The sequence below is a fragment of the Vigna unguiculata genome, chromosome 1, assembly GCF_004118075.2.
Source record: "Vigna unguiculata cultivar IT97K-499-35 chromosome 1, ASM411807v1, whole genome shotgun sequence".
NCBI lineage: Eukaryota > Viridiplantae > Streptophyta > Magnoliopsida > Fabales > Fabaceae > Vigna > Vigna unguiculata.
In genome coordinates this window covers 33,171,708-33,191,831 of record NC_040279.1, presented here as the reverse complement: position 1 = coordinate 33,191,831, position 20,124 = coordinate 33,171,708, and the positions used below count along the sequence as shown (strand labels likewise).

Genomic DNA, 20,124 nt, shown 5'->3' with positions numbered 1-20,124 from the left:
ATAACGTTTTTTTACAGGCATCAGATTTTCTAATTTCTTATATCTGAAATATCACTCTCTTTCCTCTATTACTGCATTGTTCAATTACTAACAGACTTCATAAATGTGGTCAACGATTTTCATGTTTAAATAGAGGACTTCATTTTATCTATTTAAAAAGTCAATTTCATGTTTGTTTGAAATATATAATTTACCCACCATGCTGAATTAGACAGTAGACATGTGAATGGTATATAAAAAAGTAGAGATTGAAACTGCACATTGATGATATTGCAAGGGTCAAAAGTCACCTTATTGACCTTTCATACACCTACTTCATAGCCTTCATGCAATTCACTTGGTTTGAGGGGCAAAAGAATTATACAATAAAAAGAAAGGGACGATACATAAAAGTTAGGTACTTGCACAATTGTTACTCTCCGTTCCATTATGACCCACCCACATATGTATAGTTTGAGTCAGTCTAATTAAGTTTAACGAAGGAATGTTTACATTGGTATAGTGAGAGGACTAAGAGTAAGAGCACAATTAATGTCACAGTGCATCTGCTTCCTCGTACTGTTCTTCAGGGATTCCACTGTCCACCCCTTCATGGGTAGGATGTCTTTTTCATCTTTCATAACACAATGACTGAGATAGTTACTTTCTTCTGCTACTGTGATGATGCAGGTCCAGATCCGACAATGAAGGATAATGATGTGAGGTCTATTTATGAAAACAATAACTTTGAGGGGACCCGCACGAATGTTAAAGTTAAAACTCACATTTAAGAAACCCCCCTTTACCCGGGGGGAAATACCTAGATTCCGACATTATCACTGTACAGAAAACATCCAAAAAAAATAACAAATTTATCCTTGTCAAATTGAATGCTTGTCATATCAGAGTTTTTAAGAGGTTAATCACAACATTAGTTGTTAAAGATCTAATTTGTTGCTGATTAAGATTCCTAAATATCTAAAATGTCACTATCAATGTGCAGCAATTCAATTATTGCATGGGTGGTGGTGGTCTGGTTGGTGCATGATATGTACAAATTAATCTCAAGCCAAAACCGCTGTGAAAATACCACAGGATTTTCAAAACTTTCCAAATATGCGTTGAGATCACAGACAAGGATAAGTGAGTATTTCCAAATACAAGTGTGGGGTGAGGGAGGGAAAAAACTTCAAGAAACCGCACAAAAAAACAAAGCAGCAGGGCCACATTCACATGTATTAGAAAGCATGTAACATTGACACTTACATTCCAACGCAAACGGATCTGAGCCTGCGATTTGACATCATGGCAACTTCCTCTAAATCAGTTTACGGACTGATTTGCTATCCAGGAGGGGATACATTGCAATTTCGGGACATTGGAAACCAGTCACATGCTTTGGAACAAAACAAATGCAACAAGAGTAATTGTTCAAATAGAAACGAGTAGTAGATTTCCAAACCACCATGACAACTGTTCATATAAAAATAACCCCGAAACAAGTGCTTTTGTTGCATCTTGTGAGTTGATACATCAGATTGTGCATGTTATGTTACACAGCATCCAATGAACTACAATATACATTAAAATTACAGAACACAAGGGCTCAATCAATATGTACAAAAGTTAAACTTCCCTAACTTGTTTGTACAGTGAAGTGAACCATCAAGGCATGGAACATCCAATAGAATATTTGAAAGCATTATGCATAAAACTGGGCTAACATACAAAGTTATAAAGAAAAAAATTAAAAAACAACTATTGATTGCACCCAGCAACATAAATTAAACTCGTACAAAATTCTAATATTAAGGATCATGGTCGTGAAGTGCAGCAGAGGTTGATGATGATGGAAGAACCAATATAGGTAATTCATTATGTACAAATTCAGTGCATAGAGAAATGTGCTCTGGCTTATAGTCCCATATATGTCCTGTCAAGTCCACGTGCTGAACATTACCTAAAGCAAGATAACTAAAAGAGTTGATCAAAAGAAAACATAAATTATTGACTTCAAAGCATACTTAGGTTATCTAGATTTTAAAATGGCTTCACTGTCCGAGAAGAAACAAATACATCAAGTACTCTCTCTTCTTGTAAAAGCCTAGGTTGAACTAGGAGTAATCTTTTAGCCGAAGTTAGAAGCTTCTTTTGACCGTAATATTACTATACCAGTAGCTAGCGGCCACGTAGGCAAAAATGGGAGTTTAGTGGGTAAATTTAAGCACCTTATCAAACTATAAGCACAAAGTTACAACCACCGGCAAGGATATATGAGCCAAGTGGTCACCCAGAATAACTGACACTAACATACCTTTTGCAAACTTTAATGCAGAGCAGACTATGGCGAGTGATTCTATTGGCATAAGATTACTGGCTGCATTCACTTCAACTAGTTGTGGAGCCAGTGACAAAAGTTTGGACAAAAATTTGGCAGTATCAATCCCACCACGGTTTTTGCTGAACAAATAAGAAAACATGTCACGTGATTGTATATGCAACATTAAAAGCAATTGGCAGAACATTACATGTAAATTTTTACCTTATATTAATTTTCACCAGTTTAAGCTCCTCTTTTATTAGATTTTGAAGCTCTTGAAAACCATGAGAGCCCAAGCCAATGCCTGCAATGTCAAGTACTTCGATTGGGGTACTAAAAAAGTTTCCCAATGCTTCGGTTACTTGACTATGTAAGAAAAGTCAAATATAAATGTATGGATGAATTCGGTGATGAAATGAGATTTTAGTGCTGTAGACAAACCTGCCAAGGTAATTGTCAGCAATAGAAAGAGACTTCAATGGCCCTTTGAAAGAAGAAAGGACATGTAGAAGATGATTCACTGAAACGCAGGACAAGTCACAGTTCTCTAACTTCAAACACTTTATGGGAGGACACGTTTCAGATGCTCCAACAAAATAGGGAATTAAATTCCTGTAAGAGATACACAATTAGAGACTATAGTCTAATTTCATAACTTCAAACCATAACTAGAAATAGAAATTCAATTGACCTGATTCCTTCATCTTCAATTGAATTGTCACTTATATCCAGCTCCTCCAAGTTAGGCATACGTTCAAGAGCATACCTAAGACTTTCTGCATCATCTTTTCCTAAATTGTTTTCCCTACAACACTATAAACAGATTAAAAAATCTTTTTCTTCATTATATACTGACGGCCATGAAAATATAAATGCAACAAGCTTATAGAGAAACCACTTCATTAATTTTCAATACACGTTCTATTATTCATCACAGGCAATAAAAGATGATTATTATAGTTCTAACATTACACAAAAAAATACAACTATATTATTTAGTACGGTGCTACCTCAGAGTGAGTACTCGCAACATTTTCAACGACTTTCCACTTCCAAAACACAGATGTGAATCACTCAGGAATCTCCTGTTAAAGTCAGAAAGCCATCCAGCTATCTTGAAGCATGTGCATGGAACTTTCTGTCAGCCAACAATAACAACGACAAAATATAGAATGCATATGCTGATGATATACTTACTTTATTATCAGAAAGGTCGAGGACAGATAGGCTAGAGGAAAGATTGAAAAGCGTCACTAAAAGATCTTTGGCAAAAGTCCGTCCATGGTGGTTGCCAGATAATTTTAATGAGCATAAAGACCTATTAAGAGTATTAGCAAGAATGTAACATGAATGCAACAGACAGAAAAACTATTATCCAGTTACATGTCCAAGTGAAATACAGCAAACGACAGAAAAAATATCATGCAAACAGTTGCGAATGTTTAAAATAATACTTTTGAAGAGATTAATAAACTTGGTGTGTTGGAGTGGTGTTCAGAAAATCAATTACGTTTCCATGTCCTAGTGAAACAACTCTCCTTCACTCCCTTTTTCCATGTTTTCCCCACAATTATGGCCCCTACAATACACTTCATACAGAAACATATGCTTAGAGACTTCTAAAATTGATGGAGTGAATTGCGCTCAACATACTTAAGACTATTATAAACATTGAAGAATTAAATACCATGTGACATTTACAATAAAAATAAATAAGCACCTTCTAGAATACTGTTTGAAACTAGCTATTAAACTCTGTAAATTCCAGTGAATCCTTTGCAATGAGAAAAACATAGTAGGAGATTGACTCGAGTATTTGTCCTAATGTTATTGTTGGTTTTATGTAAAACAGAGAGGTTATAGTATGCAAAAAAAAAAATGAATAAGGGAATGCACTTGTTATTCATCAGCAACAATATATTTATAAATAATTATATAGAAACACAAAAATTAAGATTACCATGATTTTAGCTATCTTGGATAACCTACTATTTTCTGCTTATTAAGTGTAGCAACCACTACTTATTGGTTAAGTAAAAAATTAAAAACTGAAACATTAAAGATGAAGAAACAACTAGCCACAGAATTCCTTGAGAAATGGGTGTATCAGCAGATGTTTAGTTATGTAGATTGTGGAAAGTGAGAGAAAAAAAATAGAGGTATATCATTAAAATGTAATTGGATGCACTATAATGTGAGCAACTCTCTCATTATATGACTAGGTTAAAGTATATACAAACATATGGGCCAAGCCTGGATATATACTAAAACCTTTTATTCATAGCAAAACCTCCGAACAAGTTACATTAAAATCAAATTAAGTCTTTGAAGTAGTTATGAATACTCAGGGAAGACATCAACCATCAATAAAACTACAAAGTGTAATAAAGTTGCCAATAATAAAAAGGTGAATTTACACTCATGTACCTTCCTGAAGACAAAAATGACACAAGTCCCCTAGGTAAAGAAACTGCACATGGTTCCAGAAAACTTGACGAAATGATTGACAAATGTTGGATGCCATGTTTTTGTACGCTCTCTATGACTAAAGAACCAAATATTGCATTAATAAAGTCTGTGGAGAATGTGCAGTGAACAAATTCCAGAGATGTTAACGTTCTAGAATGTTGCGCAAGAAGTTTGCACAATCCATCAATCTGTGAAAACAATTGATAAGGTCATAAAGATGCACTTTACACTTTGACAAAAAATACATGGTATCTCACCTTCATTTCAATCAGCATATAATATATATGACATCCCAATTTTTTTTTATTGATTGGCAAATGTTAGTTGAACCAACCTTATTTCTCCAAATTATTAGTAGGGGGATTGAACCCACGATCTTTCCTTCCCTTCCCTCCCATTTAACTACTAAGCCACCTTATCATTCCAATTAATACAAGTAACTTGAACATAGATAATCTAACCATACCCAAGATAATAGTATCACGACAATCTTTAGTTTTTTGGTAGGTCCAATCATGCCACATAAGATATAATATCTCTCATCTCATCCGAATTTTACAATAACGATAGATCTCACTTTAAGATCGTTCAAAAGTAATCTTTTGTAGCCACCCCCTCCCCAATGAAATATTTTGTAGTACGAGAGAATTTAATGTATGACTTCTTTTATTGTTTGGAGATCTTTAGAGTTCTTGTAGAAGAACTAATTCTCCATAGGGGAAATCTGATATCTCCTTCTAGCACAAGATCTTGTAAATAAGAGACTTATCTTTAAGATCTTTGTTGAGATTTACTTCTAAAGGTGCTCTAAGAACATCCTGCTTTAGGGTTTAGGGTTTTTCAAAGGAAGAAAAAATCTTGAAAAAATACAATCAATTAAACATTTTGATAGATATAACATGTACATGCAAGTATAAAATTACAAATTCTTTAATATGGATTATATAGCTCTATAGGAGGAAGGAAGCCTACTTGTTCCTTGGATCTGATACATCTTAGTAGCAGACTCTGCAGCTTACACTCTTGCAACAAAACCTACAAGTCAGAGTATAAGACAACACACTGTTTTACTAACACAGTAACATATGCTAAATTAAAAATTTGTCAATTGTAAGAGTGCCCAATGAATAAACTACAAAAAATTATGAATTTTATAATATAAAGAGTAACTAGTTTATCAATGTAAAGATTTTTTTTATTGTTTAAACTGTCATGTATGCTAAGCTGTAAACATTTAAATAACTACTTTTAAAGTTATTAAAGTGCTGATTTCTAATTGATTGATGATGTTAATTTTTTACATTGACAATAATAACTGTTATCATTTGTTGTTGTAAGCTTGTTAAAAGCTACACATCTGTTGACCTTATGAAAATATAATGACCATAACTCCAAATAGATCAAAGCCAAATGAACTCTGTAATATTCTATAAAATACAACTTACACTAGTTTCTGCAGTACATAGAACATTTTGCAGCCTCAGACAACTGCATTAAGACGAAGTGATATAAGGTGCAGAATAATTGGCCAAGATAAAATGCAGAAATATATAACATAGTTACTAGCATGGCTATAATCATATATTGTTACTACAGACAAAAGAAAGCATTAAACTTTCAACTAATGACTTAAACAGTGTTGTAAGTGGTTCATCTGGTCATCTAGGCAGGGCAGAAAACAGCCAGTGCCTCAGGAAGACTGAGGGAAACCAGTTTGATGATGTGCCTAATGGGACCAGACCAGATCCTACTATTTCAGATATCTTGTCAATTTACTCTTGTCTAAACTACTACGTAGCCAATGGTATCTAATATAAAGCGGTACTCTGGTTTACTAATACCATCTAAACTTTATACCTCCTATCAATCAAAGAAAAAGCCCTAAAAACAGGACCGATGTGGGCTTAAAAACTTATATACTGTAGTTTGATCTTATCTCTAATCAATGTTAGCTCTTCCACACACTTCCTCAAGTCGAAAATTGGATATCTTGAGCGTGTGATTAGGGGGAACCTGATAGCATGTGACATGTGACCCAAGAAACTTGACTAGGATAGGCTCTAAATGACTTTGATACCCTCTTAAGAAAGTGAGTTTTAAGTCTAACTCATCCCTCATAGAACTTGTTGTAAGGTGAGGTTTGCACCACTTATATACTATAATTTGGTCTTATCTCTAGTTGATGTAGGTTTTTCAACAGTTATAGCTCTACTCAATTTGGATTAGATTATGCTTTTAAAGAATTGTTTTGACTTAATTTCCATTTAAATCATAAGTGAGTTATTAGTGATCATTATGAGTGATTTTAGATTTTTTAATGTGCACAAATACAAATCACTACAATAATACAACCAAACGGCAGTGCTTCACCTCATCAAAGTGATCAGTGTAGTTTGGGGGTTATCCATCATATCCTACTTATCACCAAGTGACAACACTAACAGAAAACCCAGCTTAGCTAGTGAGATGAATCTGAAACAGATAAGTAAAGAACGATGGCCCTAACTATTCAACACTTAAACTTTTAAAGTATTTCACTATATCAAAGAACAGAAAAGTGAAATCCATAGCTCTTCCCTTTATTATTTAAAGGAAACCAATCATTTCCATATAAATTATGACAGTGTAAAATCACATCTAACCTCACATAGCTACCAAACTGTCGGCAATGGTAAGACAATTTTGAATGGCCACATGTTGAAGGGCTTGTATCCCCCACAAAGCCAACATGTTTCAGTGTACTGTCTGGAAAAAGGAGGGCCAAAGTAAAGAAAATCCAGTAAATTGTCAATAAGAAAACTAAAAGGATAGAAAGAGAAATTGAAGTGGGTTGGTTGGGCAGCCTGATAATAAGATTATTTATGAACAAAGTTGAGGACACCTTAAACATACAGAAACTGTAATGGTATTGATGAAAAGCAAAGGCTTAGTTTCTCCCAAAATGCAGGGGGTGTATTAGAAATTATTTAAACAATTAAAGGTTGATGCATAAAAGGATGATCAAGCAATTCAAGAAACTTCCAATCATCCAAATTACTCAATCATTCATTGTCATCAGTCAACAACATGCTGGACCACATTCAATACGTCAAAGTCACACAGATTATCTGTATGCCTAAAAGTTAATACAACAATAATATTTCATTCTCAAATATCACACAGACTTGGGTCTAAGGTGGAAGTGGAAGGCACATTCAGAATTAAAACTTCTCAATAACGTAAATATAAATCCATAATCATAGTACCTGAAATCTGTATGTCACCGATATACCCATTAAACGATGGGAGTAGTGCTACCTCCGCCGCTTCATCTAAACAACTGTTATTTCAAGTATATCAAATTTGGAACGAAACCAACATTAACCGATAAACACAATTAAACATAAGGCCTACTTAGGTAAACTTCAGACACTTCAAGAAGACGAAAATAAAGAGAATAAAGAAGCATAAATTTCTCTACAAACTAAAACTAGCTCGTATTCAACTAAAAATTTTGTTTCTGAAGAAACTACTACGAAATAACTTTTACAAATTAACAAATGCTCCGTTTAATCTTAACGTGTAAAAAAACACATCTCATCGGTTCTTCCCCGTTTTTTATTTATTTTTTTGTTCATCTAAACAAACCCATTTGATAACACTTAATTTATAGCATATAACATACTCTTGCAAATGCATTTCCCAGTAGAGTTGCTGCCAATCCGTTGGCGGAATCAGCTGAACGCGCTGCGGCCAGCGCCGGCGAAACAACCTCTGCCAAGCTGAATTCAGATTCCAATCCCTGAAACGAAACAACATTCCCATCACTAACAACACGACGCAATTCACTTACAGAACGCAAGTTATCCTACGAACCCCGCGCGTTTCCTCTTGTTGGTTGAGTGGTCTAGCGAAAAACCATCCTCGTCGAACGGCCTGTTCCGGCAACAACAGAAAATGGAAAATGGTTAGAACAGAAAGAGAAGAAGGTTTGAAGGTGGAATGATAGAGTGAGGGAGGGTACAGGTGGTGTTGGAATATGCGGAGAGCGAAAGGGGGCAAGCGCGTGATTAAGGTGTTGAGTAAGTGAGAAGGAAGATGGTAGATGGAAGGAAGAAGAAGATCATCGAATGGTCGGAGAAGTTGTTGCGTCAGAGCGTCCATGCAGAGACTAATCAGAGACGGAGCCTCCTCCGCCATTTTGCCCTCACTGCCCAACCACACAACAACAATTCTACTTCACCTCTGCACCAACTTCAAATAGACAAAGGTAATGGAAAGAGGATTTCTTCATGCACCCCATGTTTTCTTCCAACCGCATACCGATACACGCAGTGAAATGACTTAGTAATCCCTTATTAAAACTTTGCACTTGCATGATGACTTTCGAATAACGTAAAATTTAAAATATAAATTTATATTACAGATTACACAATTTTATATTATAAATTATATAATTCTAAATATAATGGGCTGTAACTTAGTTATGATATTATGTTACTCACTTATATATTATGAATTGGTTTTATCTTTAGTCGATGTGGAACTTCTCCGTCACGCTGAGATATATTCACGCCGAACCAGTTTTTGTGGAGTTGAGTTAGACTTAAGGTCCACTTCTAAGAGTAATTTTAATTTATGGGATTGAAAAATTCATGAGCCATTTCTAAAAGACCTGATATAGAAATATAATTATGAATTCCAAATTATATAATATGAAAATATATCATATAGATAATTTAAACTTTTCTCACAGCATACAGGTGTAAGAAGACATTAGCGAGGTGGAAAGAAATGAGCCAAGAATTTGTTTATTATAATAGCCCAAGAGGATTACTTTTAGCACTTCTCTCTCTTCTAATTGCACCCCTTCAATTTCCTTATTTTAGCCATCAGTGTAATTTTCTTATTCATAAATCAAGTTTCAAAATTATGTAAAAAATTACTTTCTGAAAATTAATTTTGGAAGTTGGTATGGATGGCTATTTGTGAGGCTTTGAAGTACTCATCATCATGCACACTGTGTTGTAAAAACTTAATTTATTGGTGAAACTAAAAGCATAGTAATGTAAACAATCATAACTGTAATTTTGTTTAAGAAAAAAATTATTGTTTAACAGATTGCATATATCGGTGGAGGGTTAGTGTGTATTCGTGTTAGTAGTTGTTGTTGCCCATGTCAACTAGTGAGTCACCATCACTAAACACAAACACCTTGATTCAGTTTATTATTACCTTAGAAGTCTTATTTTATATTCCTAAATATGTAAATTCAACTTTTCTAATCACCACTTAACTAATTTCTATATACTAATAGCAAATATAAATCGTGTTAGGAATTCTTAAAAATTAAACTTTAAATTTAATTTAATATTATAAATCAATTTTTAAGTTTAACTTTGCTTTTAATTATATATTATAAAATTGTCTTGATAGATCTCTTACACTAAAATATCTACATTTTAAATGTTAAGCGGTTAAACTAGATATTAGTGACGATATAATAACAAAAGTAAATTCAACAAATAGTAAATTTCGTTATAATAGACTTAAAATAATTCTAGTATCATCTTTAAAAAGTAAATTTTAAACTTAATTTTGTAAAATCAACTTAAAATATAAAATTTAAACTTACTTAAAAATAAAAAATTTCAAAAAATATTTTTTCATACAAATTTTAATTAACACCAACAATCTATTTCCAGCTACAATTTTTTCTCTTAATGTATTGTGACATCTGAATGAAATTCTTGTAGAAAAAAAAAATTATGTATGTTTGAATTGTCATTTTTTAGATTTCAATATTCTTGCTTAAGAAAACTAAATTGTAAGTGAACATATGTATAATATTTCACACTGAATTTTGTCCTTTTTTTTAATAAAGAATATAACTAAAGTTGGAGATCCCACTTTTGTGGTGAAGCTTCTAAAATAGATGATAATAATAATCTTTTCAAGTGTTTTGCAGAAGCAATGATATTCTATTTTCTTTTAAATACATAAAGGTAATATATATATATATATATATATATATTCATTTATTTATCCTTTTTATTTTTTTTAATACAAATTATTCAATCCGAAATTATAATTACACCAAGAATATATTTACAATTTCTGAAAATATGAGTTGCAGGAAGAAATGATCGGGTGCAGGAAGAAATTCCCCTGGTATTATTATTCATCTAACTTGTCTACTGTGTACTAACTTAATTTTTCTCTGATTTGTGTTGGGCCGCTTTTCACTGCACCTCTCTTTTTTCTTCATACATTCCAATAAAATTTATGAGCCCAAAATTATAATAAAAAAACTAAAAATTATTTATGCACCTCCATTCTTTAATGCATTATTCTGAAAGATATTTTTCAATTTAAAAAATATTTTGAAATACATTAAAAAAATACTTTCTGAAATGTATAACGGATTTGAGCAACGTTTTGTTTACAAATTAGTAAAAGAAAATAAGTTCAAAATATACTATCAAAATAAATAAATAAACAACAACAAGAAATCAAAATCCTTTAAAGTTTTGTGAACGTCTTAATTAAGAAATTTCAATGTTAACCATAAAAATAACAAAAATACTTCAAATTAAATGTTCATAACTTAACTAACATAAGATTAGCATGAGAAAATGATTGATTAGATGAAACCATTTTCGTGATAACTTAGCATGCTCATAGTTCATCCTCATTGTCTTTAATGACTATCAATAATAGTTACTGGTAATAATTTTTTCTATAAAACTTATTTTTAATAATAAAACTCATAATATATTTCATAGCTATTAAAATTACTTTATACAATTTAATTCAAAACAAAAGCAGCAAAAAATTGACAGAAAAAGATTCAATTGAATTTGACATTTCCTAATAAGTTTGTTGAAGGATGATTTGTGATTGAATGAAAGTTTGAACTGTCATGAACTCATGCTATAAGAGTGATTAAACATTTAGCAAAAGCTTTATTCTTTGTGGAGTCTTTGAAGTAATTTGCATGTGAATGAAACTCAAAATGGTTGGGGACACAGAGGGGTGTTTGTGCTTAACATCTTGTGATGCCTTAGATTCCATGGAGACACTGAAGCTACAAGTCCTTAAAATGAACAAAAGAAAAAAGCTTTTATATCAGTATGACTCAGAGGCATCTTTGTATTTTTTTTCTCTTTTTCAATTTGACAGTGAAATGACCCGCAAGAAAGAAACCTTAGTCCCTTTCAAGAATCATGCTTACTCTGTGGGTTTTTCCGTAGTTTTAGGATCTCAAGAATGGCCACAAGTTGATTATTCTACATAGGCATGCCATGCTGATCATATTAAAAGCTTATCTTGTGTGTGTTGAATGCAGTGTAATAGATAAAGCTGTGTCACGGATTTTCTGGGTTGTACAAGCTTCAATTTTGAAGCAGAAGATGCCACATTTTTGGCTTCTAGTCTTGTTAGAATTTTCATATAACAACACAACACCTGCTATTGGCTGCCATCACCGAATATTCTCTTCCTTTTTTCTCACTTTTCTTCCGTGTTGACAAAGGCCTCTTGCTACCCTTTTACATTTTGAAAATATTTGTCCTTTTGTGATTTTTGTTTCAGACTCAGCTGTTCTGTGACTATTACCTGGCTCTTATCATATGCACGCACCCCAGAATCTTTTTTTTTTTTTTTCTCTTTCTTTGCCTTCCACGAGTGAAAAATAATACAAGTTGACCATGTCTATCTCCTCATTACTATCATTATTTTTGAAACAGTGTTTTGAAATTTGCCAACTTTTGTTGAATTTGACACCAATATGTGATTTTTTGAATTCATTTCAGTTGTTGACTTTAATTGGTTCACATTTTATCATTTGGAATGAAATATCATATTTTTCCAGAGAGTAACGGTTTTGTTTATTTGGAAAAACTTCTGCTTTGATCTGTTTGATCCTGAATTACCCCCTTTTTTTCCAGAATATGACAAGAGATTAAAACAGTGAAAGAGATAGAGGAAATAGTTACTTCAATTTTTGACCTGTTTCATGGACCACATGCTTTTCTTAGTAAACTGCATGAGTTGTAGGGCTATAGGAGAATCTTACTAAGATATAGCTAAAAGAAAATATATATATTGGAAACCGAGTACACAGTTATATAATACTGCGAATAAAACAATTAACAATTCTCATTTCACATATTTTGAAAATGTGTACGTACAGAATGAACGGTAACATCCCTCGAAATTTGCAGACAGAATCTGTTATATTATAGTTTGAGCACAAAATATAATACAGAAGAGAGTGGTTGAATTAGGATTTCACTAATGAGAAGATTGTAGACAACTATTACGCCAAAAGGGAATGTTGATTAGACAGTGTGATTACTGTATGTTGTTTATTGTAACTTACTGTTATTATATCGCATCAGTCATCATAAAAAGGTGGGTATCAATTCTTTTGGAACAGGCAAATCAGTTTGGCTTTGTTCTGTGATTTTTGGAAATTATAACTGATTAGGTCAGGAAAAACCATTATTGTTAGCATGTCCAAGAGTTATGTTGTGACTCGTGATCCATTCCATAGTGATTTAATGGGAGCCAGAAGATCATTGGAAGGGGGAGACAGGAAATAGAGGATTGATCTGTTTGGGGTTATGGTGGGTCCTTGTTCCCCATACAGGTTCTACACCATAGGCCCACACCTGTACTAGCTCAAACAGACTGTGACAAAATTACGTAACTCCATATACGATCTTCATCATTCACTACTCAAAACCGAGTGTGGATTACTAATTTATTCTACTGTCAGACTCACTTATTGCAATGTGAATTGTTACAGTGTAGCAGTCTACTTTTGATGCTTCTTTCCTCCTGCAGCCTTTTCAGGGTAGCCATTTGCAGAATCTTAATTTCCTTTTCTGGGTTAGAGTTTGGGACGGTGGCAACTTTAGAAGCCACGCTAATAGACTTCTTCTGAAGTGTTTCAATTATTGAACAATCTTGTGAAACGTCTTGAACTTGAACCAATTGCACGATCTTTTATGACATGTGCAATTCCTTATATTCTTTCTTTGTGCAGTGGAATAGGTGATTAATTTATTACAGTTTCAGTGGTGTGAAATAGCAGCAAGTTGAAATAATTTTGCAGTAGCATTTAATAAAATTAGGTAAGTAGGGCCGTGTGTTGATAATCGAATACAACAATAATAGAGTTACAATATTAAAAAAAGCGAAGCCAAAGCGAAAAAGCCATGTCAGGGTTTCAAGGATTCAGGCCCTGCCAGTCAAATCAACTACCGCATCCTCCACAAGTTCTTCCAGCAACTTCCCCTCTACTTCCTTCACCAAAATATCCATCTCTAATGCCATAAGCTCAACCCACCCTTTCCCCACAACCTCTTTTCTGACAACACTCTCTACCCCCAGGCTGTTACTGTCCCCACAATCTCCCCAAACAGACCTCATAGCACCAGATATTAACTCCTTCATCTGGGCCACAACAAGGTCTACCAAAGGGTGAGCTGCACCCTCTGGGACTTGGAATCTGCTGTGGCTCCCACTCCATAACCTACCCATCAAGTAATTATCTGATCCATAACCAGTAATTTCTATCAGTGAAAAATTAACACAATCGAATACAAGCTTCTGGTTAGATCTCCTCTGCCTTCGCTTCGCCTCATGGAGTTGCTGAGGCTCCTTCTCATTCAGATTGGCATAATTCTCCCTCAATGACGGATCCAATGGGCTTTCGAGGGAATGCCATCTAGAGTAAAACGAGTCAGACTGCACTTGATCATCAATTCCAGCAGCTGATAGTAGTTTCTCCACAAACACAAGCCAGTCTTGATCCTCTACCTTGGTGTCTAAGGAGCCCAACGAGGGCTTTAATGGGTATGGACTTGCCACCTCTACACAAGAATCATCCCATGAGAGGGTCCGAGCTATTGATTCTATAGGTGGTGATTTGTCAATTAAATTAGACTTCAGAGGGCCCCGTGATCCTACAAAGAAATTCGAAGTCAGATAATAATACAGTAAAGACAATCCAATATGAACTTCTTGAAATAGTGAGAATAGAGAGAAAGAACTAGGCAGTACCCAGGTGACCACCCTTCCCATAGCCCAAGGACTCGTTAGCACCATTGTCATCTTCAAATGGAGGCTCTAAAACTGATATTGGACTCGGCTGACCCTGGTTTTCACTTGAAATCCAAGGCACCACGGGCTTTGACAGTGTCAATCCAGACTGAAAACAAACATGAGGAATTCAGTTTACAATTCCATAATCTGCAATAACAAGAAATGATAGAGGTTTTGTGTGAACTTCTACATATGCTGGCAGAAAAAAGCTAGTTCTGTTATTTATCAAATAGCTATAAGGACTCAAAGGCAGGTGAAGATTTCATTTGTTCCACCATTTCAGCATTAGAGGGAATCCTAAACAATTGGTCAAGCATATAGACTATGCTTAAATAGAACCTGCCATGTCACCACACCAAGCAGCTTCCAACACATACATATGTTTCAAGTGACTAGTTTCATTAGATAGGTAGAGAAGGCACGAGCTGGAATTAAAAGACGGTTTTTATTAAGTTACTTAGCAAGATATTGGTATAGAAAAAAAAAAAAAACAATGGAAAACTGCAGTACAACCCAACCACATGCTTCACAATAAGAATCAATATATATTCAATACTGTTTTTCCTCTTTTTGTTGTTGTCTTCCTTCCTTTGCAAAGGGGGAGAGAAGTAAGGGACTGAGAGTTGGTGGAAAATTTATAAAACATTGATAAGTTACCTTAAGCCAATAGACAGAAAGAAAATGCGTAGAATGCACGTTAAAAAAATAGATCATAATATACGCAAAAATAGAAGCTATTACCTCCAGAGGTATAGCGCCTTGTCCATTAGAGATAGAATCTGAGAACATTTTGCCTGATGATTCATACGGTGCTGTAAGAGAACACTCTCCAATGGATCCACTATTGAAGCTTTGAGACACATCATCCCTAAGGGCACCAGATGAACTTAATGGAGAATCTGATGCTCCAATGAGTGTAGATTGGGGTTCATTTTTGGATTGAGATAGACAAGATTTTTCCCTGGTTGGTTTCTTGCTCCTCGAGAAGAAGAAACTGGTAACTTTCCCTTTAAATGATGATTTCATACTCTTTGACTTTGTCAGCTCCCCAGACACGTGTATTTTGCCAGCATCATTATCACAAACTTCAACGCTGAGACCATTATCAAAGACAGTGGAAGATGTTGGAACAGATTTTGACCTAGAGAGGCTTCTAGGAGAACCATCCATACATGTTTCAGCATTAAAATTTCGACTACAAGAAACAGATTCATTTGGTTCCTGTTCTTTATGAATACCCTCAAGCTCGGATATTTCAGATTTCTTTATATCCGAAAGAGCAAGCATCTCACCTAAGGTAGAGCTTCTGCGCATGTGCCTTTGCTCTTGAAGGCCTTTACTTGATGCCATCATGGCCCATCTTTCAGAAAGCCGTTTCTTGGCCTCTCTGCATACCGACGACTCAGGAGAACAGGATGCACGGCTGAAGGATGATGAAGAAAAAGGACTGCCACAGCGATTGATGTAATCCCAAGAATGCCTTGGAGATGGTGACATAACTTCCAAATCACTGAAGTTCCCTGCATTACACTCATGATCCGATTTGTTGAATGAACTCTCATCACCAGTATAGCCATTTGAAAACACTGAAGAATAGAATGTTTCATCTCTTTGATTGCTCCTCATATCTTCATGCAATTGCTGTGTAATCTCACTATCTACTTTTCTTGATTCAAGTACATCATCATCTTCAGGTTCCTGGTAAAAATTCCCACTTGGCAAATTTCGGGGCGACAACATTGTCGGAGAAACCACTGCCTTAATCTCATGTGCCTTCCCAGGGCTGGGCTTCAATACCACTATACGAGTAGGTTGTACTGGAAACTCATCCACTTTCTGACTGGGAGGAGTGTATCCGGGACTGTATCTCTCCCATGCAGCACCAACATTTGCCGGTTTCCTAATCTGCTTGTCATTTTTCTTCCCCTTACCAACAGATTTTTCGTTGTCAACCACCTTTGAAGGCTTAAGAACAGTAATGCGCTTAGTCTCTGCTACTGGAGTGGACTGAAGCTCATAAAGATTTTGAGAATCCAATAACCTGATTAACAGATCATTATTTGAACTCAAAACTTCCAAGGCATCATCAAACTCCTTGGACTGGCGTAGTCTCTCATCTGTGGACAGACGTTTGGCTTCCATAAATTTCTGACGAATGAGAGCCATTTTCTTCCCATTAACATCTTCAGTCCACTTTTCTCTCTCCTGTGTCTTGTCTCTTACATTGCCTGTTCTTTGTGATTGCAGCCATATGTCATAAATATCCTTGTAAGCAATCTGTTCTGTGTTCAAATGAACTTCATGAAGCATTTCCTTGTCCATATATCTATCATCCATCTGCCAGTGTTTGAATGGTGTCCCTGAATGATCACACATATGTTGAGAATAATCTCCTCTATGGCTTCTCTCCACAGATAAATTAGGATCTCCCCGTGGGAGGGCTTCAAGCCCCATCAATTTTGCAACTACATTTGGTGGTGGGTTGTGCTTTGAAACAACTTCTTTGGACATTTCTTGGTCTATGAGCATCTTAATAGGTGTTCCATTTATTTTCTTATTTGACAAAGCTCTCATTGAGTCAGAAACAATCTGCAAAGTCCGTGAAAATGGAATACATAGATAAATAAAAACAAGTACAGAAAGCATATTATAAATTGAAAAGATGAAGAACATTCCATATGACATTGCAATTAATTTGGATTTCAGTTAGCTTGAATGAATAAAAAAAATTCATGCCTCCAACATTACCAGCTTATCCTCTATCTGATCACCCAAAGTAGGACTTGCGATCCTTGCAACATCTGATTGACTTCTTGAAAGGGATGATGCTGCAATTTAGGTATAATTTAATGAGACTGAGATTTGATCAATAAAGAAGTTGTAACTAAAATCATTCCAGTCAGATTGACAATAAAGAAAAGCACTTGACAATTTAGAGAAACCTCCAGCTGGGTTTCATTATGTCCAAGAATATATAAAACCGGACAGATCACTAAGAGAGATATGTTTATCTGAAATTCGATCAACAAAAACCCAAAGACAATCAAGCTCCAAATAAAAACTACCAAGCACACAGGGAATTATAGTCAACCCTGCACTCTACCAAACCCCAAAACTAACAAGAAATTGACAAAAAGCAAGTTTAAGATAACCATTAGAGACAATTCCAAACAGAGAGTCAACATGGCAAAACAGCAGATCATCCAGAAAATCCTCTACCAAGCAACGCGGGGATTTTAGGGGTTAAAAAAGAAAACAACCCATGGCTAAGTGAACAAACAAAAAGAGATCACACAGATAGAGAAATAGAGGGATCACCCTCGCGGTGAGGCCTGTCCGTGAGTAACTTGTTTCCATTGACACCCCCAGTTAAATCAAAGAGGTTCACCATTCTTCCCAAGCATCCTGGAAAAGGTTTCTCAACATTGTGAACCTTCCTGTTCTGCGCCCCATTCATTTCAACAGCTGCACATACAAATCACCTAGATCTGTAAGCTGAAGAACACTGAAACACAATATCACATAAAGAGTAAACACACACATCATGAAAAAAGACAACCAAATGCATCAAAGTAGAATAAGATGCAATCAACAGAAAATCACAAGATCCAAACACTAATGCCAAAGAATTTCGGGGTACCCCTAAAACAACTAGAACAAGTGCTAGAGAAGTGATGAGTGTGAACTTCAAGTGATTTTCAATAAATATCCATAAATAGAAACATGCGCGAAAGAGAAGGTGAGTTGAGAACACAGACAAGACTTTCCCGAAACACAATAGCCAGTATTGTTCAAACACGATAGCGAATTCACATGAAAAATTAAATCACCTAATGCGTCAGCAGCAGAATAAAACAAAAAATTGTTAAAACAGAACACACACTCCACTCGACATAGCGATGATAGGTCTATATTAACAGTAATTGCTCCCGAAAACGCAAAAGAGAAGGTAGTTCCTCTTCCCGAATCCCAAACAGCAAAAAAGAGAGAAATGATGAAAGCGGAATCTCGGTCGGGGTAATTGAAAAGCTGCTAGAAAAGCAAATCTGGAAAGAAAAACGCAGAGGAATCGAGAACAGCTAGATCAAGGGAACGCCGAAAGGGGAAGAAAGTGGCTGGATAGCGCAGAAAAGTTGAGAGAGAACGGACCTGGCGAGCGATGACCGGCGACGGTGGCATTCCCGGCGGAGACAGCGGTGGAAGCGACGGCGAGAGAAAGTGAAAGAGAGCAGTGGCTTTGGTGAGTGGAGTGTTGTGGTTTAGGTATGCGCGTCGTTCACCGACTCTCTTTGTCGGACTTCAAAGCCTTTCTTCTGAACTACGATTCCTAATATATCATTTTTGGATTACGAGTAACACGCAGAATAATAATCACATCCCTCTTCCTCCCCTTAACTTAATTAATTAACATTAATTATTAATAACAAAATAATCGATTTCAATTCTCCTTTTCATTTTTAAATTCCTTTTATGGAGTACAGAGGAAGATTCATTCTTACGGAAGTATTTTTTCAGGAAAACTCCACTTAACTAACTAAACGTCAGCTTCTTATATTACTCACCCTACATTTAAGATTTTACTTTTATCCATATTTCTTTCTACTATCCATATTTTCAACAATTATACACTATATCCATCACAAGAGTTTTCTTTTTACTTAAAAAATAATATACTTTTGTAATTTAAAAAATTACTAAAGTTTGAGTCTAAACTATTTATAGTTAAGAAAAAACGCATTTTTAGATGCTTCGGTTTCAAGTAAATTTTAGTTAGTTTTCTTAAGAACTTTTTAGTGATCAAATTATAAAGTTGGTTAAATTATATGTTCCAGAGAGTTCACAATGTTCATAGGTTTAGAAATCTAATTATTTTTCTATTTGATATGATGGGTTTTTCTATATCAAGAACATTCAAAACTTTATATACGATGTTTTAATATCAAGTTTCAACATATTTTCAATTTCATAAAATCAGGTTGGTAATCATCTTTATATTATAATCTAGGTATATTGTATTTGAATTATTGTTTGCAATTGTAAATCTAATTTAATTTTAAAAAACAAGTTGGTTATATTTACTTATGTATTATTATTTAGTTATAATTTTAGATAATTTAAAATATTCAATTATACATGAAGAAAAGTTGATAACAAACAATATATTATTATAAGAAAATTGAATTTTAAATCTAACTGATATATAATTTGATAATGTAAATTTTGTATTTATAAATATAAATATATATATATATATATATATATAT

General features: G+C 34.6%; 2 protein-coding genes across 4 annotated transcripts; both read right to left on the bottom strand.

Annotated features, from left to right (window-relative positions):
- Positions 1–1,428: 1,428 nt before the first annotated feature.
- LOC114192079 lies at positions 1,429–8,999 on the bottom strand. The gene is made up of 15 exons (XM_028081658.1): positions 8,772–8,999; positions 8,624–8,683; positions 8,433–8,549; positions 8,014–8,087; positions 7,411–7,513; positions 6,214–6,256; positions 5,741–5,803; positions 4,727–4,956; positions 3,497–3,617; positions 3,310–3,413; positions 2,991–3,104; positions 2,741–2,911; positions 2,522–2,665; positions 2,294–2,439; positions 1,429–1,939 (listed from the first exon to the last, which is right to left on the bottom strand). Exons 1-15 carry the CDS (start codon positions 8,945–8,947, stop codon positions 1,788–1,790), a joined length of 1,818 nt encoding a protein of 605 aa, XP_027937459.1. The 5' UTR covers positions 8,948–8,999; the 3' UTR covers positions 1,429–1,787.
- A 4,852-nt stretch (positions 9,000–13,851) lies between these two features.
- Positions 13,852–19,230, bottom strand: LOC114163030. 3 transcript variants are annotated; one of them, XM_028047077.1, is made up of 6 exons: positions 19,010–19,230; positions 18,179–18,325; positions 17,609–17,688; positions 15,602–17,449; positions 14,819–14,966; positions 13,852–14,721 (listed from the first exon to the last, which is right to left on the bottom strand). In XM_028047077.1, the coding sequence occupies exons 2-6, from the start codon at positions 18,315–18,317 to the stop codon at positions 13,991–13,993; spliced, it is 2,946 nt and encodes a 981-aa protein (XP_027902878.1). In that variant the 5' UTR covers positions 18,318–18,325; positions 19,010–19,230; the 3' UTR covers positions 13,852–13,990. The 3 variants fall into 3 exon arrangements, with proteins under 3 accessions (XP_027902878.1, XP_027902886.1, XP_027902893.1); XM_028047085.1 differs by having other exon boundaries at positions 18,179–18,365; positions 19,010–19,193; XM_028047092.1 differs by lacking the exon at positions 19,010–19,230 and adding an exon at positions 18,691–18,887.
- Positions 19,231–20,124: the final 894 nt, after the last annotated feature.

Bases quoted from the DNA above. Each gene is read 5' to 3' on its own strand.
- LOC114192079 (XM_028081658.1), bottom strand. From the start codon at position 8,947: ATGGCGGAGGAGGCTCCGTCTCTGATTAGTCTCTGCATGGACGCTCTG. The intron at 5,804-6,213 runs GTAAGTTGTATT...TCTGACTTGTAG, and splicing joins TATGTACTGCAGAAACTAGT to GTTTTGTTGCAAGAGTGTAA. The intron at 2,666-2,740 runs GTTTGTCTACAG...TTTCTTACATAG, and splicing joins GCTGACAATTACCTTGGCAG to TCAAGTAACCGAAGCATTGG.
- LOC114163030 (XM_028047077.1), bottom strand. From the start codon at position 18,317: ATGAATGGGGCGCAGAACAGGAAGGTTCACAATGTTGAGAAACCTTTT. The intron at 17,450-17,608 runs GTAATGTTGGAG...CGGACTTTGCAG, and splicing joins ATCAGATAGAGGATAAGCTG to ATTGTTTCTGACTCAATGAG. The intron at 14,967-15,601 runs GTAATAGCTTCT...GTTTGTTTTCAG, and splicing joins AAGGCGCTATACCTCTGGAG to TCTGGATTGACACTGTCAAA.